The 27,899-nt window shown below is 40.5% G+C and overlaps 1 protein-coding gene across 2 annotated transcripts in view; it reads left to right on the forward strand.

Annotated features, from left to right (window-relative positions):
* The first annotated feature begins 2,777 nt into the window (after positions 1-2,777).
* The window catches only part of CEP41 (centrosomal protein 41), a 45,315-nt gene continuing 20,193 nt past the window's right edge, over positions 2,778-27,899 (forward strand). The window contains exons 1-2 of one of the 2 annotated variants that reach the window (XM_032869188.1): positions 2,778-2,918; positions 16,983-17,046. In XM_032869188.1, the coding sequence (XP_032725079.1) occupies positions 2,886-2,918; positions 16,983-17,046 (97 nt within the window). In that variant the 5' untranslated portion in view covers positions 2,778-2,885. Of the gene's footprint in view, positions 2,919-16,982; positions 17,047-26,417; positions 26,822-27,899 lie in introns of those variants that run through there. The other variant, XM_032869205.1, reaches the window with a different exon arrangement.

Genomic DNA, 27,899 nt, shown 5'->3' on the forward strand with positions numbered 1-27,899 from the left:
GAAGGCTTTTTACTAAAGTACAAAATTAATTCACAGTCACTGAAGGATATCTGCAAAATACACAGAAGTGTAAAGAATTTTAAAAATCCACATCCCCTCATCCAGAGGCGGCTTACATTTAAATTTTTCTTTTCAGTGTTTTCTGTGGATACCTTTATGTTTCTCCATGCAAATCAGGATTATATTAAGTAAAATATTATTTCCAGCACTTCTCTTTTATATCATTCTCCATTGCCTTAATTATTCCTTGAAACTTACTTTTTAATGGTTCCATAATTTTACTTTTTGTGGATATGCCCTCACTTATTTTAATCATTTTTTAACTGATGATCATTTAAGTTGTTACAACTTTTCATCATTTTAAAAAGATCGCGGTAAACATCTGTGGGTGTAATCATTGCATATCTCTCTGATTATTTCCTTAGAAGGCATTTTGAGAATATTAAGATTTGCAGGCTTCTTGACACCTACTCTGAAATTACTTTTCAAAATGGTTATACTTCTTTACAGTCACACTAACAACGTATGAGCATGCTTGTTTCATGCACTAACCAATACTGAGCATTATCATTTAAAAAAGAGAGAAGAACACAAACTTTGGCCCATTTGTTAGCTGAAAAATGAGATCTAGCTGCACGGTATTATATTTCTTTCATTATTAGTTGGAAGTTTCTTCATATGTTTATTAAATGTTTTTCTTCTATGAATTATCTTTTTATGACATTTATCTATTTTTCATATTAGCAGTAAGCACCTTGCTTTAATTATGAGGCAGTTTTTCTACATACCCAAAAGGAATCTTGAAGGGAAATTCATCATGTTAAAAGCCTTTTGATTTATAGCTTTAAGCTTTCTAAGGATTCCACTGAGGCAAAATAAGAAGTTCTTCTATAGCAGAGCCTCTCAAGGTGTGGCCCTTGGACTCCATGCATCAGAATCAAAGAGCAGGAGTGGGAAAACATGTATTTAAAACCCTAAACCCTCACCCTAGACACACAGAATCAGCATCTCTGATGACTGGACCCCAAAACCCACATTTCGATAATCTCTCTGCATGCTTACAGGCAGCCCAAATTTGACAACCAAAATGGGTATTGAGACGAACCTGATACTCCCATACCCTCTGGGGAAAAAAGGGAAACGACCATATAGACAAGTGAAGAATGGAAGCTGAGCTTCTTATTCCAAAAGGATTTGGGGTCTTACACTTTCTATTCTTTTGATTTATTGACCTCCATTGTTCTTTAACTTGATTCATGCATTATCACTCATCTACTTGGTCCCAACGTTGGAAAAATATAGCCATCCTTGATGCCTTCCAATTCTTTGCACTCCTTACTTCCTTGCATGCATATAACTGTTGCTTTAACCTACACATGTTTTGAAGAATATTATTCTCTTTTTACTACCTTTTAGTTTAGTATCTTATTCTCACTCTCTCCTCTCTCTTCTACTATTCTACCCATAATCTCCATCATCACTCCACCTCCACACCACACCAGTAAGTATTCATTCTAAGTAGCAAAGTGTCCAGAAGCCTCTGAATAGTAAGATATCCTCCCCACCGCCCCCCTTCCCATTTTTTGCAGCCTCTAAACTCCTCCTCATTCTAGTGGAGGGATGAAAAACTAGTAATTTTAGAGGGATTAAAGGATTGGAGGACATTAGGGAAATTCGGACAATGAACGTGCAAGAGACAGCTGTGGCCAGTTTAGACTCCTAGAGGTCAAGCAACACCATTTAAGGTGTGGCCCTCTGGGTGGGAGGCTGAAGTGTCTGAAAGGACAAGGGCATGTGAGGCTACGTCGTTGAATGGGTCACCGGCACAGACCCTGCTATTACAAGCAGAGAGCTAGTGAATATGAACAGTTCAGAGTAACCTTTCTCCATTCCTGGAAAAACAACTTAGAGCAAAGGACAAAGGGTTATTGTGTTGTTCTCCCATGTCAAAGTAAATAATTTGGTTGGATTTGGTGGGACATTTTGGAGCCAAAGTCAAACTGTGTGTGTGATAGTCTTGTAAAGGTGCTAGGACTTAATTTTCAGATCTGGAATAAGAACAGGTGGCAGCTGATGGCAGGAGTCACAATGGTTTCCATGACAACGGGACTGGTTCTTAGTCATCCTCCCATCCTCCACAAAACCAACTGCAGCTTTTCTCATAAGGTGCTTATTAAATATTTGTTAAATGAATGATGAATCACAGAATGGTGTGTGCGCTTTGCAATTAAGGCTGCCGTTCCCTAGCTAGCTAAAAAGCTTTTAAAGCTACAATAATTACTGTATTTACCCATGATATTTTGCATAATTTGCATATTAACTTAACCCAAAAATAATAAACTAGAGATTCCCATTCTTGCTGAACCACTCTGTCTCAGATCTTTTCCCTATTGTAGAAGTAGCCCAGATGTTTGCTTAAGATGGCCTCAGGAGGGGAGGGTGCCCTGTGTCACATATGTGCCTGCACATTACCTAGAAATACTTGTTTCCCCCTTGAAGTCCCCCTCCACCGCCTTCTGCTCTCCCGCCCTTCCCCCTCCCTGGGCTCTGCGCATCCGCTCACGCGCAGGCGCTAGCCTACCCCTCCCCCGCGCCCCTCTTCCCGCGCTCAGACAGCAGCCGGCGGGGACCCGCCGAAAGCACAAAAGGCTTCCGCAGCTGGCGTCCCCCGTTGCCTGGGGCAACCATTGAGCGGCGCTTCGCTCTCCCTTGACCCCGCAATGACAGAGTAAACAGGGCCTCCATTGGCTGGCCGGAGAAAGGAGGCCAATCGGAGTAGAGGTTGTAAGGAGGCGGTCGAGAGAGGTTGTTGGGGGGTGGGTAGGAAGCTAGGGTTAGAGGCTACCGGTGAGGCTAGAATCCCAGCGTGGTCGTTTGGAGCAGATATGTCTGTCCGGAGGCACATTGGGAATCCTGAGGTGAGGGCCAGGTCCGGATCGGAGAGCCGGAGGGGGCGGGCGCACCGGAAAAGGCTCCACGTGGCCAGGGAAGAGCAGCTAGCGACTTCCGCTGGCCGGAAGGCGGGAAGCGGCCGGCGTGAGGAGGGGTCTGGAGAGCGCAGGGAGGCGGGGCGGGCCTGGGGGACTCGGAGCTGAGGCCGGGATCCGGTGGGGGAGAGGCCACTCTCCCGCACATGCTCACTGAGCGCTGGCGGTTGTCGCCCGGAGCCGCGAAGTGCGCGAGGACGCAGCCCCTTCCCTCAAAGGGCTTCCAGTCTAGGAGCGGCAGTTACACAAAATAAGGAACACGTGAATGAACGCCCGGAACACTGAAGGAGCAAAATCAGGAGCAGCCATCATTTCTGATTATGGGGATGCAGAAGAGTAGAAATAAGCAGATCAAGCCATTTGGAAAGGACGCCGAATTTGACCTTAGTTTACCCTCTTCCCGATAGGACCTTTAATTTTGTTCCGCCTCTAGTGCCCTGCGGTATTTGTGGTCACTTAGTTTCAACAAATGTTGACTGGACTCTTACATGGCAGCAGGTGCTAGAAGCACAGAGTAAGACAAGGCATTCGCCCTTTAGTAAGTTCAGTCTGGCGTGGGGGAGTCTTGGAAACAATTTGAATACAGCGTGGTTGGGGAACAGGTTGCGAGAGCACAGAGACTGGACTCGAGGGAGTGAGGGGAGCTTCAGTCCTGGACATGGTCTGAAATGGCGAGGTGACTGGGAGTGGACAGTTAGTTCCCTGTAGAGAAGCTGGAGGAAAGTCTGGCAGGGTCTTCTGGGCCTTTATACCGAAAAGGAGTTGCAAATTATTTCATTTCATGGTGGCTGGCTATGAGCTATGCAGAGAAAGTTGTGAGGCTCTGCAGGAGAATACCAGGATCAAATATAATCTCTATTATGAAGGTGGGGGAGATAGTTGGGGAGAGTGGCCGTTTACCCCATATTTATCTTGCCTTGCTGGTCTGAATTTGAGAAGCTTTTGAGGACTTTTCAGTAACTGAGTGATGTGGTCAGATTTGCATTTTAGGCAGAGGGCTGTTAGCCACATCGTGAAGTTGAGGAGGCCAGGACTGAGGTAAGCAGATGGGTTAGGTGGTATTTACCATATAGACCTAAAGGAAGGTCATGGAACATGGGACAGAAATGAGAAATATTTAGGTAATTAAATCATTAAGACTTCATGATTAGCTTTGAGAAATGAGAGTGGAATGGATGACTTAGTTTCCCAGCTCGGGCTACTCAGCAGTGCCCATGCCATCGATGAGATCAGGAATGTGGGAGAGAGGAGTGTAGGGGACCACAGCTGGGATGCTCTGTGTGGTCATACATTTGTGTCCTAGAGGAAGACATCCAACTTCCTTGTTTTAGTGGAGCACATTTTCCAGTAATTTCTTGAAAAAAAAAAGTGCATGAGAAATAACCATTTTTTATTTCTGTCTAAAATGCTAAGCATGTCTGAAAATGTTGTTATTCTGCCTTCACATTTATTTGCTTGCAAGTTTGGTGGAGTATAGAATTCTTGGTTGGAAACCATCAGCATTTTGAAAACATTGCATTATAGTTTTTCTAGCATCCACTGTTGCCGTGGAGAAGTCCAGAGCCATGCTGTACCTTTGTATTTCACTTGATTTTTACTTTTTAGAAGCTTGTAGAATTTTCTCTATGTTACCAGTGTTGTGTTTCTTGCTGTAGGTCTCTTCACATGTTTTGGTAGGCACCGGAATTCATGTCTTTCTGTGCTGTGAAATTCTGCTGAATTATTCTGTTGTTGACTTCTCCCTCCTATTTTCTCCATTCTCTCTCTCTCTGGGTTTTGTTTTGTTTTGTTTTGTTTTGATTTATTTATTTATTTATTTGACACAGAGAGAGAGAGATCACAAGTAGGCAGAGAGGCAGGCAGAGAGAAAGGGGGAAGCAGGCTCCCCGCCGAGCAGAGAGCCCCATGTGGGTCTTGATCCCAGAACCCTGAGATGACCACCCAAGCCGAAGGCAGAGGCCTAACCCATTGAGCCACCCAGGCCTCCCTCCATTCTCTCTTTCTTAAATTCATTATTTTCATGTCGCTTCTATAAGATTGGTTCTCTGATTTTCTTAAATTTTATTTCCTGTTTTCCACATCTTTATTTTTGTCTTTTTGCTCTCTTTGGGAGATTTGTTTATTTAACTTTATCTTCTAATCCTACTTAGTTTCTGCTGTTGTGTTCTTAATTCTTAAGACCTGTTTTGGGCTCTGATGTCCTTTTACAAAAATTTTATTTTGAAATAACTGTAGATTCATAGGAAGTTGCAAAAATAGTATAGTCCCATGTACCTTCACCCAGTTTCCCCATTGATTATATTTTATGTAAGTATAATACAATATCAAAGCCATAAATTTGTACAATGACATTTCTACAATGTGTGTATTATTCTAGGCTATTTTTTCACATGTGTAGGCTTAATATAATCAAGGTTTCACGTGTTTAGATTTATAATCAAAATACAGAACTATTCCGTCACCACAAATAGCTCCCTCATACTGTCCCTTCCTAGTCATTTCCATATCCTCTACCTCACCATCCTAGCCCCTGGCAACCACTAATGTGTTCTCCATTTCTGTAATTTTGTCATTTGGAATGTTACATAAATGGAATCACATGATATGTGACCTTTTGAGATTGGCTTTTTTCACTCAGAATAATGTCCTTGAGACACACCCAAATTGTGGCCTATAGCAATAGTTCATTCCTTTTGTTGCTGATTAGTATTCTGTGGTATGTATTTATAACAGTTTGTTTAACCATTCAACTATTATAGGATATTTTGGTTGTTTTCAGTTTGGGACTATTATGAATAAAGATATGAACTTTTGGGTACAGCTGTTTATATGGATGTTAATTTTCATTTCTCTGGGATAGATGCCTAGGAGTATACTTGCTAGGTTGTATATGAGCTTACATTTAGTTTTTTAGAAATTACTATTTTCCAGAGTGAACTGTACCATTTTACATTCTCCTCACCAGTGAATGAGAGATGAGTTTTTGTACATTCTTGACAACATCTGGTATTGTCGGTATTTTTTATTTTAGTTTAGTTTTTTGTGGGGTTTCTTTTTTGTGGTTTGTTTGTTTGTTTGTTTGTTTTTAGAGAGGGAGCAAGGAGGAGGGAAGGAGGGACAGAGGTTGAGGGAGAGAGAATCTCAAGCGGGCTCCGCACCAAGCACAGAACCCAGTATGGGACTTGATCTGATAACCCTGAGATCATGACCTAAGCCAGAATCAAGAGTTGGACTGAGCCACCCAGATGCTCCTATTTTAGTTGTTGTTGTTGTTTTTTAAGATTTATTTATTTATTTATTTATTTGACAGAGAGAAAAAGAGAGAGAGCTTAAGCAAGGGAGCAGCTGGCAGAGGGAGAGAGGAGAAGCAGGCTCCCCAAGGAGCAGGGAGCCTGACACGGGGCTCAATCCCAGGACCCCGGGATCATGACCTGAGCTGAAGGCAGTTTTTATAAATTTTTAATAAATTTTTATAAATTTTTTTATCTTATAACAAAATTTATAAATAATTTTTTATAAATAATGTAGGATTACTACTTATCGTTTGTTTCCAGTTATCTTTTCCAAAATGTTCTATGTGCATTTGTGTGTGTGTGTATGTGTGTGTATGTAGAGAGTTTTATTTTGCAGTTTCCTTTTTTTTTTTTTTTTAAAGATTTCATTTATTTACTTGACAGAGACAGAGAGATCACAAGAAGTCAGAGAGGCAGGCAGAGAGAAAGGAGGAAGCAGGTTCCCTGCTGAGCAGAAAGCCCGATGCGGGGCTCGATCCCTGGACCCCGAGATCATGACCTGAGCTGAAGGCAGAGGCTTTAACCCACTGAGCCACCCAGGCGCCCCTGCAGTTTTCTTTTATCTAAATGTTACAACATCATATATATGGCTTTTTGACTTACTCTTTGCACTTAACAATAAGTCTTGGAAATCTTTCCACGTCAGACAAATATAGGTCAACTTAATTTTTTTTTAACAATTTTATTTATTTGTTTGACAGAGACACCAAGAGAGGGAGCACAAGCAGGGGGAGTGAGAGAGGGAGAAGCAGGCTCCCCATTGGTCAAGGAGCCTGACATGGAGGTCATTCCCAGAACCCTGGAATCATGATCTGAGGCAAAGGCAGATACTTCTGGACTGAGCCACCCAGGGGGCCCTCCCCACAACTTAATTCTTTTCTTGTAACTCTTACATAAGTACTTGGTCTTCTTGTAGAGCAAAAGTTTTTTTTTTTAATTTGTGTTACTTGTTAAATTTTAATGTTTTTACTAACAGCATTATGAGATATAATGCACCCATTTAAAATATACAATTCAGTAGTTTTAATATATTCACAGAGTTGTGCAATCATCACTGATCAGAATTTTCATTACACCAAATTCTGTAACCTTTAGCTATCCTCAATTTTCCCATTGTCTCCCCCATCCAGTCTTGACTATCACTAATCTAATTTGTCTGTCTATTTGCCTTTTGTCTACATTTCATATAAATGGAGTCATGCAAAATGTAGTCTTGTGTGACTGGTTTCTTTAACTTAGCACAATGTTTTTAAGGTTCATCCAGATTATATCATTGTATTCATACTTCATTCCTTTCTACTACTGAATGATATTCCTTAACATAGACATACCTATTTTATTTGCCTGTTCTTTCGGATGGACATTTGGATCGTTTCTGCTTTGGAGCTATTATGAATGATGCTACTATGAATATTCGTGGACAAGTTTTTGTGTGTATATGTGTTTTCATTTCTCTGGTTATAGTTTTTGGAAATATTTTTCCCCCTGCATAGTTTATTTCTTTCCTCTTGCTATTTTTCTTTTCATTTTGTTAGAGATTAATAGTAGTTAACTTGGGCTGCCCTAACAAAATGCCACAGACTAAGTTGCTTAAACAACAGAAATTTATTTCTGGCAGTTTTGGAGTACTGGGAAGTTGAAGATCCAGGTGCTGGCCAATTTAGTTTCTAGTGAGAGGTCTCTCTTGCCTTGCGTATGGCTGCCTTCTCATTGTGTGTTCCTAGATTTCTTTCTGTGTGTACTTGTACAGAGGGGGAAACTCTTCGGTGTCTCTTCGTACTGTGCTTGTGCCCCACCCTTATGATCTTACTTAACCTTAATTACCTCCTAAAGGCCCTGTCTCCAAATACAGTTACACTGGAGATTAGGGCTTCAACATGACTCAAAACCATAAATTAATAATTTAGGATTAAAAGAAGCCTCAGAACATTGCTATGAAGTGAAGTGAATTGCTGTGAATTTTGGGGGGCCACAATTCACTTCACTTCATGGAAACTTAAACAGGTGATTGGAATCGTATATTTGAGAGAAGCTTTTTTTTTTTTTTTTAATTTTATTTATTTACGTGACACACAGAGAGAGAAATCACAAGTAGGCAGAGAAAGAGGGGGAAGCAGGCTCTCTGCTGAGCAGAAAGCCTGATGTGGGGACTCGATCCCAGGACCCTGAGATCATGACCTGAGCCAGAGGCAGAGGCTTAACCCACTGAGCCATCCAGGCGCCCTGAGAGGAACTTTCTGATGGTGAGCCTAATTACAGGAAGATCTCACTGGGCCATGGTTTGGGCAACTATCCTCCCAAATCTGTACCTTCAGCTCTTTCCTCTTAGGCTGGTGATTTTCCTCAGAGAATTCCTTCAGTCTCCTGAGAGTAAAAGCCTACCTGAATACCTGGAGGAATTAGGGCTAGGAGCTAAATCTCAACATTAGTATGCATCATTCACTTAATACCCCTATTTTCGGTAATGATATCTCTGCCTTTCCCCGTCTACAGACCTCCCAGTCCAGAAATCCTTCTCAGGGAATAAATCTATAGAGAGCTACCATGGTGGGGGAGGGGCAGTCACCCAGTAGCGCACAGGGAATAGGGATTTGGAGATCAAGTTGCTTCTCAATCAGCCTTCAAACAGTCTTCCTTTTTTGAGCCACTCCTTCTGCTCCCCACTTCCGGAGGTGCTTGAGGCTGTCAATTCCTAAGACTTTTAAGAATTGTTCTTGGCTTTCCCTTTGGCTTTCTTGAATCAGTCAAGTCATTTTCACTGTTGATCCGCTTTCTAGAATTCAAAAATCTATTGCTGTCACTTCTCCCACTCTCTGGTTTTTTGAGCTTTATGTCCTTAAAATAGAAGACAAAATTGAGGTTTTGGAAGGAAGTGAAATTCAATGCATGTGTTCAATATGCTGTCTTCACCCAGTAGTTCATGATCTGTAATTATTTTATTTGTAATCTATAATTACGTATTTGTTTATTTCTGGCATACTTACAAGAACATAAACTAGGGTCCTTGTATGCATTGTCCCACTGCGTGGCATGCAGTAAACATCTGTTGAATGAGTAAATGAATATATGCCTGAGCTGGGAGAAAAAGTCAGGCCATGGTTCCCTATTTGGATATCAAGCATATAAATGGAATTAAACCTAAGTGTTTGGCTCTCAGAGAACCTATAGATTGAGAAGATGGAATCCTGGGGATCACAGTGTTTAAGCAGCTGACAGAAATGATCCATGTGTCATTGGAGAATCAGGGGAGAGCAATATCCCTGAAGCCAAGGGAGTGGAAACTGAAGAATGTGGGGCTATATACCAGTATATACACTATATACCAGTGTCAAATGATGTCAAATGGTACCGAAAGGTACCGAAAGGTCGAGTGAGTTAACTAATGGAAAGTTAGCATTATATTCAGCAATTAGGGGCTCTCTGATGCTGGCTAGCTACCAGAGGAACCATAGTAGAATGCCACCAGTAGCCATGTCGCAATGGATTGAGGAATAAAGTGCAGATACCCAGAAGGCATTCCAGTTATATATTAGAATATGTATTCCGCTTATATATTGACTTATCATGAATCACCCCATGTTTAGTGACTTAAAATAATAGACATTTTATTATGATTTCTGTGGTTCTGAAGGTTGACCAGGCTCAGCTAGGTGCTTCTTATTTGGGATCTCACATGGTTTTGCAGGCAGACAGAAGCTAGGGCTAGAGTTTTCTTGAAGGCTTCTTCATGGCTGTTGTTACAGTCTGTTGGCAAGGACCTCAGTTGGGGCTATCAACCATACCACCTACAAATGGCCTTTTCTATGTGGCATGGCCTTCCTGACAACATTGTAGCTGAGTTCCAAGAACAAGTATCCCAGGAGAACCAGGTGGAAACGTATTGCCTTTTATGATCTCGCCTCAGAAGTCATAAGGCAGCACTTTAATAGTCACAAGCCCATCCAGATTCAGGCATGCGTGTGGGGGGTGCGGGGGAAAAAAGGGGACATTGGCCCACCCCACCATGGGAGGAGTTTCAACATCACAGTATAAGTGAGATGGGAAATTCTGTTGCAAACGTCTTGAAAAATACAATCAGCCATAGGCAGTAGTTGCTAACAAAGTGGGGTTGCTACATGTGCATACAGGGTCAAGATTGGTGTTTGAGATCAGTAGAATTGGACCAGATTAAAACTGCCATTAAAATAAAATGTTCTCTTTTCAAAGACCTGTATTAAATGTGAGATTGCCTTAAATGAGACTCTTTTCAAGATTGAATTCATTTCCTTCATTTTAGGGACCTCCTGTCTATTCAAAGGAGATAAGTAGGGAAATTCTGAACAATAATGGTATTTTTAAAAGTCCTTTAAACGTAAATCTTATTATATATGTTGCAGTTGAAATACAACTAACCTTGTGAGTTTCATTTTGAGAGAGGTGGGAAGTCAGAAAAGCTCATTCATGTTTAAACAATTTGAGATTCAAACAATCTCACTCATTTTTTAGTGATTTGCTTTCAGAAAAATCCCATTGTTGACTTCTCATTCTTCTCCGCTCTCCAACATCCATGCATTCATAAAACCCAGTCTTTCTTTGCATGTATTAGTAATTGGCCAAAATACTCTTGCATTGATGTGGCTCACAGCTCAGTATTTTTGGTAGCTTCCATTGTCCTCAGGACCTCCTCCAGACCCTCAGTCTACATTCGGGCTTTTCTACTTAGAGTCTACATGTCCATGTCCCACCATACAGCACAGGATTTCATATACCCATGGTTCTTAACCCTTTTTGGGTTATAAACCTCTGAAATTTTAGTGAGAATCTCAGACCCCTTCACCAGATGAATGCACATTCACAAAATTTTCGTAGTTTCATAGGACTCATGGGTCATCTAAAACCCACTGGTGGATCTGGTATTCAGAGCCCCTGGAACGAGTGGAAGTGGGCAAGCTCTAGAGGCAGACTACCCAGTTTCATTCCAGGTCCCACCTTTCTCACCAGCTGACTAACCTCGGGAAGTCACTCCATCTCTGTGTCCCATTTCTCAATATGTAGAATGAAGATAATACTAATATCTACATCAGGAGTGGTTGTGAGGATTAAATGAGATAATGTAGGTAAAATGCTTAGGTTCCTGATGACATGGTTAAGTGCTCAGTAAATGTTAGCAGTGATTATCTTCATTGTTGTTGTTGTACCTTCTCTAGCAAATCGAACAATGTGGGGTTCTTTCAACATGCTTTTAAAGTGGCTTTACTGCTCTAATTTTCTCCACTTGGAATACTTTTTCCATCCTTCCCCCCCCCGCCTTTATTCATAGAAGTTCAACCCTTAAAACCCAGTTCCAGTGCCATTTCTTCCACAAAGTCTCGTGCCCTCAACCCGGCCCCCCACTCCCCCACCCCCGTATGTGGGTTCCTAGGGCATCCCGGTGTGCTGTTCAGGGCTCAGAGCCAATGCATCCATTAGGCAGTCCTTACTGCTCACACTGGTGGATGGCCCTGCAGCAGGTACAGAGATCCAAGAGGTCAAGCCATGTCCCAAGTGCAGGAAGTGAGTGTGATTCGTACAAAGTGCTGTGACCATCCGGGCAGGGAAGAGACTTATATCTGGCTGGGACCTTCAGAGGAGTCTGCTTGGAAGATACGTCTATGCTGGGTCTTGAAAGACAAGTAGAAGTGATGGATGGCATCATCTTTGGACCCTTTCTAGGGATCTAAACCCTCAAAGGATCTTTGACATTATTCATTGCTCACTGATAATACCACAGACATGAACTTTCTTAGCCTCCTCCATCCTCCCGATGAACTTCATCATGATTACCTATCTGATATCTTTACGTTAAATACATATCCAAAGCAGAACCTTCCACCTGGGCTCTGGGCCTCATCCTCTCCCGCTCCCTCCTGTCCATACCTTATTGCTTCATTTCCAACCCCTCCTATCTAGCCTCTAAACATCCTCAAATCTCTCCTTTCTTCCAAAACAAAACAAAGCAACAACAAAAACGAATTCCTTAGCAACTCTCAAGGAAAAAAAAAAAAAGGCCATCTGGCTACTATCTTCTTTCCTCCCTCCTGGTCTCATACAACCTGCTGTTTTTGCTTCTGCTTCTGTCAATTTGCTATAACCTCATCCACCAGGGTCGTCAACAATGTCCTGCTTTGTTCAATCCAAATTTGCTTTGTTATTCTCTTACTTGACCTGCATTCTTGCTCGCTTGTTCATGTTTGACCTCTTGTTCTCGGACTTGACAGCATTGATCACTGTTGATCACTCCCTTCTTCCTGAAACTCTTCTTTAGTTTTCATGACCCACTTTCTTCTGGCCTCTCATGAGTTTCATGCATGGTGCTTTTTTCTACCTGACCTTAAGTGCTGGGGTTTTTCTTCTCCGTCTTACACAATCTCTGATGGTGATTTTGTCTATTCATATGGCTTCCTCCGCTTCCTATATGCCAGCAACCCCCAAGTCCTTTTTCTGCAACCCCAGATTTCCCCCCTGATCTCAGACCCAGCCAGCCCACCACTTCCATTTTGAATGACCTACAGACATTGCACACTTAACATGCCTCAATAGGAAAAACATAATGTTTTTTTCAATATACGCTTCCCCCTTAAGTCCCTTTTTTGGGGAATGATAATCACTGTCATCCCCCGTTATACCAGTCAGTTTTCAATCATATGATTTTACGTCTTTAAAAGATTTCTTGAAACTGTCTCTTCTTTGTCATCTCTACTGTCACTCCCTTAGCACCACAGACGTTTCTTAGAACAACTACCCCTTAACTGATCTTCGTGCCTCCATCCTTGATGGTGGCGATCCCATTAGTTCTTCAAAATGCTGCCAGTCTGAGATTTCTAGAATGGAAGGGTGATCCCATCACTTCTCCTTAAACTGTCTTCAATGACTCCCCAATCATCTGCACTGGGGTTTCTCAACTTCGGCACCAGTAGCATTTGGGGCCAGCTCCTTCTTTGCTGTAGGGGACTTCCCTGTCATTGTGGGATGTTTGGCAGCCTCCCTGCCCTCTACTCAGTGGATACCATAGCACCTCCACCACCACCCCCCAGTTCTGACAACCTAGAATATCTGCAGACATTGACAATTGTCCCCAGGAGCAGGGGGAGCAAAACTGCCATTTAAGAACTAGTCAACTACAGGAAAAAAAAAATCTGGGTTTCTTAGCATGGATACAAGGCCCTTGAGGAACTGCCCTCCCTGCCTCTTCAGTCTCATCTGACCCCATGCTGCCCCCTGTGCCCTGGGTCCACCCAGAAACCCTGCTGCTTCCACCCACTACTCCTTTAGCTTGACTGATTTTCTTGGTCATCAGATTTCGGCCCAGAAGTCACCGCTTAGGACATGGTTCTTGACTCTTAGTCAGGATCAGGAACTGATTCCGCAAGCTCCTGTCCCCTGCTTCCCTCTTCTTTTCATCATGCAAAGTGGTGTTTCTCTTTGTTGGTTTATCTTCCTTCCCAGCACCACTGAGAACTGGATGGCTGTGGTCCTCAGTGCAGGAGCTCACTCCTCCAGTAAATGTTGCCTGAATGGTTAGTGCTCAATAAGGCTTTGTTGAATGAATGAATAGTCCTTGAAAGAGCTTCTTTCCTCAGCTATTTCACTTTCCACCATTCCATCATGTTTATGTAATTGAAAGAAGCCAGTTGGTCAGTAGGTCAAGAAATAGTCACACCCCCCAAAGCAAGAATTTTAAGGAAAAAAGTATGGCAGTTCCATAAAATCTATGGCAGTCTGCTTAGAGTGAAGCACAGTTGTACGTTGTAGTTGGCACTAGAAAGTCAGGAACAAGAAGTGGGTCCAAAATGGGAAAATAGAAAAGAGACACTACATTTTTCTACTGCAGCATATGGATTTCTCATTAGTCTCTGTAAGGGAAAACCGGGGGCGGGAAGGGCCCAGCGACTGCAGCTGTCCACACTCTCTCCCCCCATCATTCTGCTGCCACCACACCTGGTCCCAGGAGACACCCTCACTTCTTAGCTATGTTGGCTTAGGTATGGACAAATCCCCTTGGTTCAGCACAGACTAGCCTGGAGTTTTTCAAAAGGCACTTTGCTAGGAAACTAGTGGAAAACAAAACTAAACAAAAGTAAAAACAGGAAATAGCATATAGAAATTATGAAAGTACAGAGTACCAAACAAAAATAAAATTTAAAAAAATCCCTTAGCCTAAGATAATGGAATTCTACTATTAGCTTTTCTTGACTCAGTTTACCAGATGCATGATTTCCCTGGCTTTTTAGTTTGCATTTTTGGGTTTTTGGTTTGTTTTGCTATGATATTGTTTTCCTATGGGGGGGATCTTATTCTAAAGTTCCCCTTTTCAGTCTTTAGATATTTCCCTTCTCTCACTTAAGAATCTTTGTTTTCATCTAGGAAGGAGTTGGAATCGATGTCAGAGTCAGTTTCTCTTAAAGACAGCAGTTTGCTGGTCAGAGGGAGACTGAAGTTTTCCAGTCTTTCTCTAGGGATAAAATAGCTCAGGGGTTACACGCGCGTGCGCGCACACACACACACACACACACACACACATCTGAGGCCCAGTGCTAAGTGTTCACTTGCCTGAAGTGAAATGGAAAACACAGACAATGTCATGAGTTTTTTAATAACACTTAAAGACCAATCTTTTTATTCTGGGATTTTTTTTTTCTTTCTTACATTTTAGGTATTAAAACATCAGATGGTGGTTATGAGTTTTGTGCTTTCTTTTTAATGTCCTTTCTTGGCAAAATTAAATGTTGATTTTTCTCTGTAGGGGCCCCCAGTTTTAAAAAAAATTCTTCCTGGTCTCTGAAATCTAAAACTCTGGCCAGCAGGACATGCTGTAGCTAACTGTGTTTTCAAGGGCAGATGATACGGGTTTTAAAGTTTGGTGTTCTCCATCCGGTTTTTTCTTCTTTCTTTCAGCCAGTAGAGAGCAAGCGACTCTTAATCTCGGGGTCGTGAGTTCAAGCCCCACATTGGGTATAGAGATTACTTAAAAAAATAAATAATAGGGGCACCTGGGTGGCTTAGTCATTAAGCGTCTGCTTTTAGCTCAGGTCATGATCCCAAGGCTGGGATCGAACCCCACATCGGGCTCCCTGATCAGCAAGAAGCCTGCTTCTCCCTCTCCCACTCCCCTTTCTTGTGTTCCCTCTCTCACTATCTCTCTGTCTAATTAATTAATTACAGTAATTAAAAATAATAAAGTTTGGTATTCTCTTCCAAGGAACCGGGGGATTATTATAAGATACTATAAGATTTTATTTATTTATTTGCCAGAGAGAGAGAGAGTTCAGCAGGCAGAGGGAGAAGCAGGCTCCCCACTGAGCAGGGAGCCCAGGGCGGGGCTTGATCCCAGGACCCTGGGATCATAATCTGAGCCAAAGGCAGTTACTTAACCAACTGAGCCACCCAGGCGCCCCTATACCCTGCATTCTAGATACTCATTTGTTGACTGCATATCAGTAAATGTGTCTGCCGCATACTAGGTCCTGGATGAATACAGATTTGAGGAAATCTAGAGGAAATCTAGAGAAGCAGCTCAGATTGTAAACAGGGATACAGGGTACTCTGGGAGCCAGGGAGAAGAAATGCCTAATTCCACCTTGGACGGCTTACAGTGGAAGTAAGTTTCTGCCTAAGGGCAAGTCAAGGAAAGGCATTCTAGGCAGACATTTGTTAAGCCTGGAGACTTAAGTGAGCGCCGCAAGTTAGGGGAGCACTCGGGCAACATCAATAAGGGAACACGTGCGAGAGGGGCGGAAGATGAAGCCAGAAGCATATTGGCCAGTTTTAGTTTCCTGTTCCACAGCTGCCTGTGACTGAGCGAATGATGTTCATTCTTGTAGGCCAGAAAAAGGCCCAAGCAAGAAAGCTGTATCTCGAAATGTCAATTCACCAGCCTTCCCTCACTTTGATGGCTTTCGCCAATACCCCTGAAACTTAATATGCATAAATGTCTTGGGCTTGGACTTCGAGTTCACTCCCAGAGTACAGGACAATAGCCATTTTTGGATGACCACAGACTTACCCTGGGCAGCGAGGAGCCTCAGCTGCCCCAAGAGTGGACACCATTGTAGTGACATCTGTGGAGCCTCAGAACCCCGGCAAGCAGCAGGGTAGGACTGCCAAACCGGGTCCTGGCCTGGCAGCATCTGGGCACAGTGCCCAGGTCTGGGTCCAAGTGCTACTTTTCAGGGAAGAGATGGATAAAATCTGGAGGGTGTCCAGGGGCAATGGCCTAGAAATCATCGTACAAAGAGTAAAACTAAAAAGGGTGAGAGAGCTGCCTTTAGTTATTTTCACAGATTTCTTGAGGCAGGGGTGGAGGGGGGTGTCTTATTCTGGGTTGTGACAGTGGATTGGATGGAACTTAGAGGGAGACTAATTTGGCTCAATGTCAGAAATCATCTTTAAGAGTTTTTCTTCATCCCCACCCCCAAATTACTCGTGCTATGAGATTATTTTGACCAAAAAAAAAAAAAAAAAGGAAATATTTTGACAGAAACAAGATAACCATCTTCACCTGTGGAAATGCTGTCATGAAGAGTTCTTAACTGAAGGGACAGTTGGACCTCTAGAGCTCCTTCCTTCTTTAAATTTGATGAAATTTTAGCATCCGTTCTATTTTTTAAATATCTGATTCTTTCCTGCCTTTGTTACCCTTACTTTTATATTAACTCAGTTACTTGTGAATTTTCTTATTTTTTAGTATCTGACCAAAAGAATACCACAGAATCCACGGTATCAGCATATCAAGTCAAGACTGGATACTGGTGAGTAAATATTAGAAAATTAAAACTTAAAAAAAAAAAATCCAATAGCAAATTACTGGCAAGAAGCAGGCTGTTATACCTGCTGTCAGTCCAAGCTCAAGGTTTCTCACATTCCAGCCCCATGGCCTTCCAGATTCAGGCTCTGTCTTTGAAAGCTTTTTTTTTTTTTCCTCCAGATTATCAGTAAAAGTTTCTATTTACATAACTTAGCTTCTTATAAATTGAAAAACTGATAAAAACCTTGTTCAATAAATTACAAGGCTGAGGCTAAATAAATACCCCTAAATAAATAAATAAATAAATAAACAAACCTCTCTTTTGAAACACTTCAAGTATATTCCTTTAAACTTGGAATAATAGATAGTATCTGTATACATTTGTTCAATTTAGTACTTGCCGAGTACCAGCTACATGCAAAGTTATGGACTACGGGACATAGAAAGATGAGTGTAAATTGTGAATTTTGTGGTCAAAGAGCTTAACCACTCCCCGGGTCCCTAGTGGATTTGCAGGCTTTTGAGATTTTGATTTATTTGTTTTGTTTTTCAACCATTCATAGTCCTTTGTGGCAAATCCATTCTATTGAGAAGGTTTTGCTAGTGGATTGGGGCACCACATGCCTTTGGCAATGCTGAATTTGCCACGGGTAACCTGAGGACAACCAAGGAGATATAGACAAGATATTGACTTGATTTGAATCTCATTCATTTTGTCTTTCCCTTCCTCCAGTCTCCTTCGAAATTACTGTCTTCCATTATGCAAGCTTGCTCATATAAAATGAACTGCAATTGAATGTTTTAAATGAACCACCTTTGCAGATACAATTTCTTGGGACCTTTCTTTCAAACATCTCCAAGCTGTATAGATATTTATCCTTGCAAATATCCTGTTTGCCAGTAGGTAGAAAATTTTATATCCATTTTTGAGGAGGAGGAAATTGTGACATAGAGATTGTGTCATTTACTTCAAGTTCAATGAAAGGAGATAGAACAAGGGTTTGAATACAGGGTACAGAAGTCAGTGGTACATCAGGAGACCTGGTGTGAAGCCTGGCCACTGTCTCTTCGGCCAGCTGCCCCAGCTTTTCCCTGAGCCTCATTCCTTCTACCACAAATGCCTTCAATTCCTCCATCTCTACCTGCCCTCCTGCCCCCTTAACTGTACCTGTGACCCACTTCTTTGGAATAAGCTATTCTGTGAAGGAAGCACTTTGGTTAAAAATGCCATATATTTTTTCTGAGGGGTCCAGATAACATTTAAAAGGCAACTATAAAGGAGTGCATTTCTTTTAGAACCTCTTAAAATGAAAATTTTTAAGAGCTGAGGTTTATTTCAGATATATAGGTTTGTCTGTATCTCCATAGACTTTTCTCCTGGAAATTGAATTGGGATTTGTGAATGAAAACCCATTTCTTTCCCTTCCATTCCTCAATTCATAACTAAAATTTGACTTAATAATAAATAGTACCTGAAATTAATTTCCTCTTTTTCTTTTTAATTGAGATACTGAAGTCTGCTTTTTGTAATTCATAGTAATTGCCGATAGCCTTTTATATCCCCGGATTTTTAAAGTAGTGTTTTGCTAATTAAACTTTTTATTTTGAAGTAATTATGGATTCACAATTTTAAGAAATCATGCAGAAAGTTCCCATGTACGCTTTACCCAGTTTCCCATAGTAACACCTTATGGAAACTATACAGTATAATAACCATGATACTGACATTGACACATACAAGTCTAAATACAGAACATTTCCAGCACTGCAGGGATCCCTCATGCTGTCCTTTTAAAGGCATATCCGCTTTCTACCCTCACCCCCTCCTTAACCCCTGACAACCACTAATCTGTTCTTCAATTCTATGATTTTGTCATTTCACAGATGCTATATAAACGGAATCATACAATATGCAACTTTTTTTTTTAATTGGCTTTGCACTTTGCATAATTCTGTGGGGATTCATTAAGGTTGTTGCATTTATTAGTTGATACTTTTAAATTTATTGAGTAGTATTCCCATGGTATGGAAGTGCCACAGTTTAACCATTTATCTGTTGAAGGATGTCTGGATTGTTTCCACTTTTTAACTCTTACAAATACAGGTGCTACAAACATTCATGTTTTGATTTTTGTTTGAATATAAGTCTTCATTTCTCCCGGATAAACGCCCAGAAGTCCAATTACTGGGTGAGATGATAGTTGCATTTGCAGTTTTTTAAGGAACTGCCAAACTGTTTTCCAGAGTAGCTAGACCATTTTACCTTCTTCCCAGCAATGAAAGAATGCTCCAGTTTCCTCACATCCTCACCAAGCATTTGGTGGTGTCACCATTTTTAATTTTAGCCATTCTGCTAGATGAATAGTGGCATATCACTGCCATTTTGATGTGTGTTTCCCTGATGGCTAATGATGTTGAACAGCTCTTCATATACTTATTTACCATCTGTATACCTGACTCATCTCTTCATGTCTTTTGCCTGTGTTCTGATTGGATTGTTTGCTTTTTAACTTGAATGTGGAGTGTTCTTTATAGATTTGAGCTACTGGTCCTTTGTTGGATGCATGGCTTGCAAATATTTTCTCCAGTCTGTAGCTTGTCTTTTCATTTTCCTGGCAGGGTCTTTGAAGAGCCTAAGTTTTTGTGGTGAAGTCCTGTGTATCAGGTTTCCTTTTCTGGATCATGCTTTTGCTGTCAAGTCTAAGAATTCTTTGCCAAGACTAGATCCCAGAAATTTTCTATCGAAGTTTTTTCCTAAAAGTTTTATAGTTTCAGGTTTTATACTTAAGTCAACAATATAGTTTGATAAAATAAATTGAAAAAATAAGAAGCAAAAAAAGAGAGAGCACCTGGGTCACTCATTTGGTTAAGCCTCTGCCTTTGGCTCAGGTCATGATCCCAGAGTCCTGAGATTGAGTCCCGCATAGGGCTTCCTGCTCAGTGGGGAGCCTGCTTCTCCCTCTCCCTTTGCTCCTCACCTCTGCTCCTGCTCTCGCTCGCTCACTCGCAAATAAATAAATAATAAAAATACAAAAAGAGAAAACAAAACATTTTGAGGTGATTACTGTACAAGATATGCGGCTTAGATCAGAGTTAAATTTTTGCTTATGGATGTCTAGTTGCTCTAGCTCCATTTGTTAAAAGCCTGCCTTTCCTCCATTGAATTTTGCACGTTCACCTTTGTCAGAGAACAGTTTGGCATATTTATGTGGATCCATTTCTGGGTTCTCTCTTCTGTTCCATTGATCTATGTGTCTGTCCTACCACTATCTCACAGGCTTGATTAAAATTGGTTAGACTGATTACTCCCAGTTTCTTTATCTTTACAAATTATTTTAGCTATTCCAATTCCTTTGCTTTTCCGTATAAATTTTAGAATAATCTCATTTACATTTACAAAAAAAGCATTGCTCTGATTTTTTTTTTTTTTTTTAAGATTTTATTTATTTGACAGACTGAGATCGCAAGTTGGCAGAAAAGCAGGCAGGGAGAGAGGGGAGAGCAGGCTCTCCGCTGGGCAGAGAACCTGATGCGGGACTCTATCCCAGGACCCTGAGATCATGGCCTGAGCCAAAGGCAGAGGCTTTAACCCACTGAGCCACCCAGGCGCCCCTGCTCTGATTTTGATAGGAGTTGCATTGAACCCATATACCAATTTAGGAAAAAACTGACATCTTTACTATGTCGAGTTTTCCAGCCCATTACTGTAGTACACTAGTCCCCCACCTCCCTGCTGCCTCCCACCTTCCAGTTTCAATTACCTGCGGTCATCTGCAGTCTGGAAGCAGACACTCCTTCTCCTGATGCATCTCAGAAGGTCAATAGTAGTTTCATGCTACGTTACAATGCCTGTGTCATTCACTTCTCATCAGGCATTTTATTATCTCACATCATCACAAGAAGAAGAGTATAAGATGTTTTGAGAAACAGACCGCTTTCCCATAACTTTTATTGTAGTATGTATTATAATTTTTCTTTTTTATTATTAGTTATGTTGTTAACCTCTTACTGTGCCTAATTTATAAATTAAACTTTATCGTAGGTATATTAGTGTAGGGAAAACAGTACATACAGGGTCTGGTACTATCTGTGGTTGCAGGTGTCCATGAGTGGGGACAGATTGCAGTGTAAGTATCCTGTCTCTTAGATTTACATGTCTGTTAGAGTTACACCTAAGTATTTCATTTTTTGTTTAGCAATTGTAATTGGTGTTATCTTTTTAATTTTGGTGTCATTGTGTTCATTGCTAATGTACAGAAATTACAGCTGATTTTTATATGTTTCTCCTGAATCCTAGGACTTTGCTAAATTCACTTATTAGGTACAAGAAGAGTTTGTTTATTGGGGGTTTTTGTTTGTTTGTTTTGTTTTTTGTTTGTTTGGTTTTTTTGGTAGATACCTTGGGCTTTTCTCTGTAGACAGTGGTGTCATTTACAAAAAAGCTAGGACTTCTAGAACTATGTCAAATAAGAGTGATGAGAGTAAACATCCTGTCTTTTCCCTGATCTTAGGGGGAACGCATTCAGTCTTTCGTCATCAAGTATAATGTTAGCTGTATCTGACTGAAGAAGTTTCCTCCTATTCCTATTTTTCTGAGAAATTTCCATCATGAATGACTATTAAATTTTAACAAATGGTTTTACTGCATCAAGTGATATAATTATATGATTTTGTCTTTAGCTGGTTAATATGGTGGATTATTACCTTGATTTGCAAATATTGTACTATTGCTGCATCCATGGACTAAACCTCACTTAGTCATGGTGTGTAATTCTTGTTATATATTGCTCAGTTCTGTTTATTCTATTTGGCTGAAGATTTTTGTGTCTATATTAATGATGTGCATTAGTTTGTAATTTTGGGGCAGTCAGGGGGCTGTCTTTGTCTAGTTTAGTAGCAGGGTAATACTGGCATCATAAAATGAAGTGGAAAGTATTTCCTCGTGTTCTGTTTTTGGGAAGAGGTTGTATATTATGAATTGTACACTTAAAAACGGTGACTGATAATGGCGCCTGGGTGGCTCAGTTTGTTAAGCATCTGACTCTTGATTTTGGCTTGGGTTATGATCTCAGGGTTGTGAGATCGAATCTGGTATTGGGCTCTGAGCTGGTCCTGGAGCCTGCTTGAGATTCCCCCTCTCCCTCTGCCCCTTCCTCCCCCACCCTACTCCCACTGATATTCTCTCTTCTCTTAAAAAAAAAAAAAAAATTAAATTAAAAGGTGACTTTTATCATATGTAAATTATACCTCAATTTAAGAAAATAACACACCATTAGAAAAAATACTGAATAGAAAACAACCCTGGTGTTAATTGTTATTAGTTGGTTAATTGGTGTTAATTCTTTCTTAACCATTTGGTAGAATTCTCTAGTAAAACCATCTGAACCTAGAGATTTCCTTCCTGAGAGTTTTTAAATTTTGAATTTAATTGTTTCATAGTTATGGGACTATTCAAATTATTTGTTTCCTATTGGGTGAGTTGTTGTAGTTTGTGTGTCTTGAGGAATTAGTACGTTTCATCCAAGTTTTCAAATTTATGTGTGTAGGACTGTAATCTTCACTTATTATCCTTCTGTTGTCTAAAGTCCTAGGCCCTGTTTCATTCCTAATACTGCTCATTTGTGTCTCTTCCCTTTTTTCTTTGCTATGGATTTGTCCATTTTACTGATACTTGTGAAGAACAAGCATGTGGTGTTTAAAATTTCATTGATTTTTGCTTTCATCTGTATTGTTCCTTCCTTTTGCTTTGGGTTTATTTGTTCTTCTGTTTCTAGGTTGTTGAGGGTGGGAACTTAGCTTATCGTTTTAAGACTTTTCCTCTTTTTTAATGCATATAGTTAGTGCTATAAATTTCTCAACACTGCTTTAGCTGTGTCCCACAAATTTTGATATGTTGTATTTTCATTTTTATTCAGCTCGGTGTACCTTTTTATTTCCTTTGAGACTATCTTTCTGACCCATGAATTATTCAGAAGTGTGGTGTTTCATTTACAAGGGTTTGGAGATTTTCCTGTTATTTTGATTTCCCGTTTGATCCCATTGTGGTTGAAGAACACACTGTTTTGATTTTTTAATAAATTGTACTGATGGAGGGACAGTTGGGCGGCTCAGTCAGTTAAGTGTCTGCCTTAGGCTCAGGTCATGATCCTGACTTCTGAGATCAAGCCCCATGTCAGGCTCTTTGCTCAGCAGGGAGTCTGCTTCTGCCTCTGTTCATGCTCCCCCTGTTCATGCTCTTTCTCTCTCAAATAAATAAATAAAATCTTTAAAAAATACCTTTAAATTAGCTTTAACATTGATGTTCATTTTATTGCTCAGGATATGGTCTATCTCGGCATTTATTCCATAGGCACTTGAAAAAAAGTACATATGCATATTTTTGCTTCTTCATATTTTTCTTCTTTCCTTAGGTTTCAAGATTCCTTCTTCCCTTTTTCTTTCCGTTTTTTTAAATACTTTTTTAAAAAAGATTTTATTTTATGTAATCTCTACACCCAATGTGGGGCTCAAACTCACAACCCCAAGATCACACACTCCACTGACTGAGCCAGCCAAGTGTCCCTACTTTTCCTTTTTGATTAGAGAACTTTCTTTAGCTGTTCTTTAGGGTAGGTCTGCTGGTAAACAGACTCTCTGAGTTTCCTTTCATCTGTAAAATGTCTTGATCTCCTTTCATTCCTGAGGGGAATTTTCTCTGAGTGTGGGAGCCTAGGTTGACAATTACTTTCTTTAAGCCCTTGAAAAATACTGTGCCACTTTCTTCTAGCCGCCATGATTTCTGATGAGGAATCTGCTCTCATTTGAACAGTTTTTCCCATATAGGTAAGGTGTCGTGTTTTTTTTGTTGTTGCTGCTTTCAAGGTTCTTCTTTTCTTTAGTTTTCAGAAGTTTGATTATGATGTATCTTGGTGTGGGTTTCTTTGGGTTTATCCTGTTTGGCATTCACTGGGCTTGTATGTACATCTATAGATTCATGTTTCTTGTCAAATTTGGGAAGTCTTCAGCCATCGTATCTTCGAGTACTTTCCCATCCCCACCTCCTTGATCCTCTTTTTGGTGCTTTGATGGCACCTCATCATAGCCCAGCAAGGATAGAAACCAAGCCCCACCCCCCGACCCCCCCCACCCCAACATTTGCTGACAAGTGAGGGTGGTGTTTGGTTGGAGTAAAGCAGTTATTGTCTAACAGTTTTCTGGCTTGCTAGGCTGTCCCTTCCCCAGTCCTTTGGGTGGAGCCAGCATGCTTTTATGAGGGATTTATTTTTTCCTGTCTGTCCATTGGTGTTTCTGGGTTGCTGGCTTCTTTAGCTCCAAGTAAGATATATGAGGCAAACAAACCAGCAGGACAGAGAAAACAAAAAGCCAAGTAACTCAACTATCATGCCATTTCTTGCCCTCCTGTCTCCAACCTATCAAGTCTTCTTTTATATTTTATATGTAATGTCCAGGGTTTTTTTTTTTTATCAGTCTTTTTTTATAATTGATATATTATTGTCTTAAATTGAGATATAATTTACATACCATAAAATTCATACTTTTAAGCAGTTCAGAAGTTTTTAGTACATTCACAAAGTTGTGACTCCATCATCATTCTAATTGCAAAACATTTTTGTCATCCCAAAAAAGAAAGCCCATATCCAAGAGCAATCACTTCCCATTCCTTACTTTTTCCAGTCGCTGAAAACCACCAGTCTACTTACTGTATCCATAGTTTGCCTATTCTGAACATTTCACGCAAGTGGAATCATGTAATATGTAGCCTTTTGTGTCTGGCTTCTTTCAGTTAGCATAATGGGTTCAAGGTCTGTCTGTGTTGTAACATGTATCAATACTTCATTATTTTTTACCGCCAAATAATATTCTATTATATAAATATATCCCACATTTTGTTTATCCACTTGCCAATTAATGGACATTTGGGTTGTTTATACTTTTTAGCCACAATGCTGCTATAAACATTAATGTACAAATTTTTGTGTGAACATATGCTTTTAATTCTCTTGGTTATATACCTAGGAGTCACATAGGACCGTATGTCGTAACTCTGTGTTTAATTTTTTGAGGAATTGCTAAACAGTTTTCCAAAGCAGTTGCACTACTTTGCATTCTCACCAGTAATGTACGAGGGCTCTTTTTCTCCACATCCTTGATGATGCTTGTTACTGTCCATCATTTTGATTATAGTCATCTTTGTGGATATGAAGTGGTATCGCATTGTGGTTTTGATTTGCATTTTCCTAATGACTAATGATGTTGAGCACCTTTTTATGTGCTTACTGGCTTCTGTGTATCTCCTATAGAGAAATACCTATTCAGATCATTGGTCCAGTTTGTACTTCTTGTTGTTGTTTGTTTCCTATTGCTGTGTCATAATAGTTCTTTTACATAGACTAGATCCTAGGCCCTTATCAGAAATATAATTTGCAAATACCTTCTCCCATTTTGTGGGTTGTCCAGTATTTTTGTTGTACTTAGCTGAAGGAGTAAAGTACATCTACCTCATCTTCCTGGAGTCATAAGTCTCCCAAACTAGTTTTAGAATAGCTTTTGGAAGGTCCAAATTGTACTTCATTGCTTAAAACTCGGTATTTTAAAGTCAGTGTGGGACTATGCTAGTGTTCGATTTTTGTTGTTGTTGTTGTTGTTTCAAACTTAGACATGATTTTGAAGTCAATTTCAGGGGAGGGTTTTAATGATTTTTCCTATGACTTACCTCCTTGAGTATTCAGAGAAAGTTTCCGCTTGGTGTGCCATGGCCTATTGGTTATGTGCCATGATACATGTCCCATTAGCTCTCTGGGTAGCCATCAGGGCCCAGGGCACCCAGCATGTACACCAGCATTTTGTTCAAATATTATCATTTATATGTGTACCGACAGGTGCAAAGGTTGAGGAGTCCTGGTTAAGAGAGCACAAGAATAACCTTATAGCCCCGTGAGAGTAAGGAGCCCCTGTCTATGGTACGTTTTTAAGCTCTGCAGTCAGAGCAGTGGAAATAGGGCCAGGTGTGAGTGAGCATTCCTCATTTCTAGGCAAAACAGACGGGTCTTCAATCTTTTCTTACCAAACAGTGAGCAATTCAGAGTTAATCACAAGGAATCAAGAATTGCATGGTATCTCCAGTCTTCGCCCAGATCACCTCCTGAGTTCTTCCAAGACTGCTGTCTTCTTCCTGGGTAAAGATTATTTTTGACTTCTATGCTTCTGACTCTACTTCTCCTATAAACTCAAACACTGCTGTATAGCCACGCTAGAAACAGCAGAATCATTTTGAACTTCAAATATTTCTTTTGTTCCATAGGTGCCTGGGTGTCTCTTACCGGCTCCCCAACCTTGCCAGCCAGTGCCATGAATGGATTATGCTTCTGACGAAATCCCTGACGGCATTTTGTTCGGTCTTCACCACAGGGTTCTGGTGTATTCTCAAGCACCGTTTCTGGGTTTCCGTTCCACAGCACCACAGGCTGATGAAGGGACACTTTCCAAACCACAGGGCTCTCCCTTTGTCAGTGTCCTGCACTCTTTCATCACCTGCACTAGCCTCTCATTTCAGTCTCTAGCCAATCTAATTTCAAATGTCTTCAGTTTTCTAAAATTCTGTAGATTTTTCTCCACTGTGCTCTTCTAGCCTTATTTTCAATTTTTTAAAAATACATATTACTCTTGTTATCGCCACACAAACTAGTCATTTTCTTTTTTTTTTTCTTTTTTAGCCTCTACTCTGCCTGAATATTTGCTAATAGCCTTGATCTTAAGCACTCAAACTCATTACAGACAAGGTACTCTTCACTTTTATTTAGTATTTAATTCTGTTTCTTATGTCAAAGGAAGAAATGTATGTGAAAGCCTTTTATAAACCAGAAAGCACTATACACTCATATAACTTACTGAGATTAACAAAGGACCACTGTGCTTCTTTTCACGCTTTCTGCTCCTTCTGAGCCAAAGAACTTCTCAGTAGAGGAGGGAAATATTGAAGAAAAATAAAGCAATGGAGTTGTCTCTTAGCAACTGGGTTCATGCCTTATAAATCTTGCCCACTTTAGATTGCTGCTGCTCAAAATCACTTGCTTTCTTTACTGGCTCAGTGCAAATAATGTTATTAAATTATAGGAAAACGAAGGGAAAAAATCTAACGAATGAGTCACTCCGTTTATTGACTGTGCTCTCTCTTGCGTAGCACTGTTGATGGAGGTGGGTTGTCTCTTGATTCTAATCGCGAAACTTTTTTATGTATATAAATACATATGTGTATGTGTGTGTGTGTGTGTGTGTATAGAGAGAGAGAAAGAGGTGTGTGTGTGTGTGTGTGTGTGTGTGTGTGTGTAGGTATCTTTTTTGTAATTTAAAATATAAACTTAGGTAGAAGCTGAATGCCACCTTATACATTTCGAGGTTACCCAAGTCTTGAAATAATATGGATGTCACATAGATGGTACAAAACATAAACCGTGATAATGATCAAGGTGTGCATAGCTTAAAAAAAAAATCAAGTGTCCAAAAACTCAAGCCAAATTGGGGGTTTGATAATTTGTGTTATAAAATAATTCATTATAAGGATTCTTCAGATAGTAGATCTTCATAGTATATTTCACTTAGCAAATAATTCCAAGTACCTTTTGTGCTAGACAATGGAGGAGATAAAGATTCCCTCTGTGTGTGTGTGTGTGTGTGTGTGTGTGTGTAAATAATCTTTGGCTTTCACTATCAGAAGGTAGATAAGACTTGCACACAAATGAGGCGGTAGGATGATGAATTCCTTGTGGGTGGTGAGCTGAGTCTGTAGAAGTTCAGAGGAGGGAAAGGTCACTTCCAGCTGGGTGAGCTATTATGATTACATGGACAAGATGACATGTT

The sequence above is a fragment of the Lontra canadensis genome, unplaced genomic scaffold (assembly GCF_010015895.1).
Source record: "Lontra canadensis isolate GAN:19392208 unplaced genomic scaffold, GSC_riverotter_1.0 scaffold2, whole genome shotgun sequence".
Classification (NCBI taxonomy): Eukaryota; Metazoa; Chordata; class Mammalia; order Carnivora; family Mustelidae; genus Lontra; species Lontra canadensis.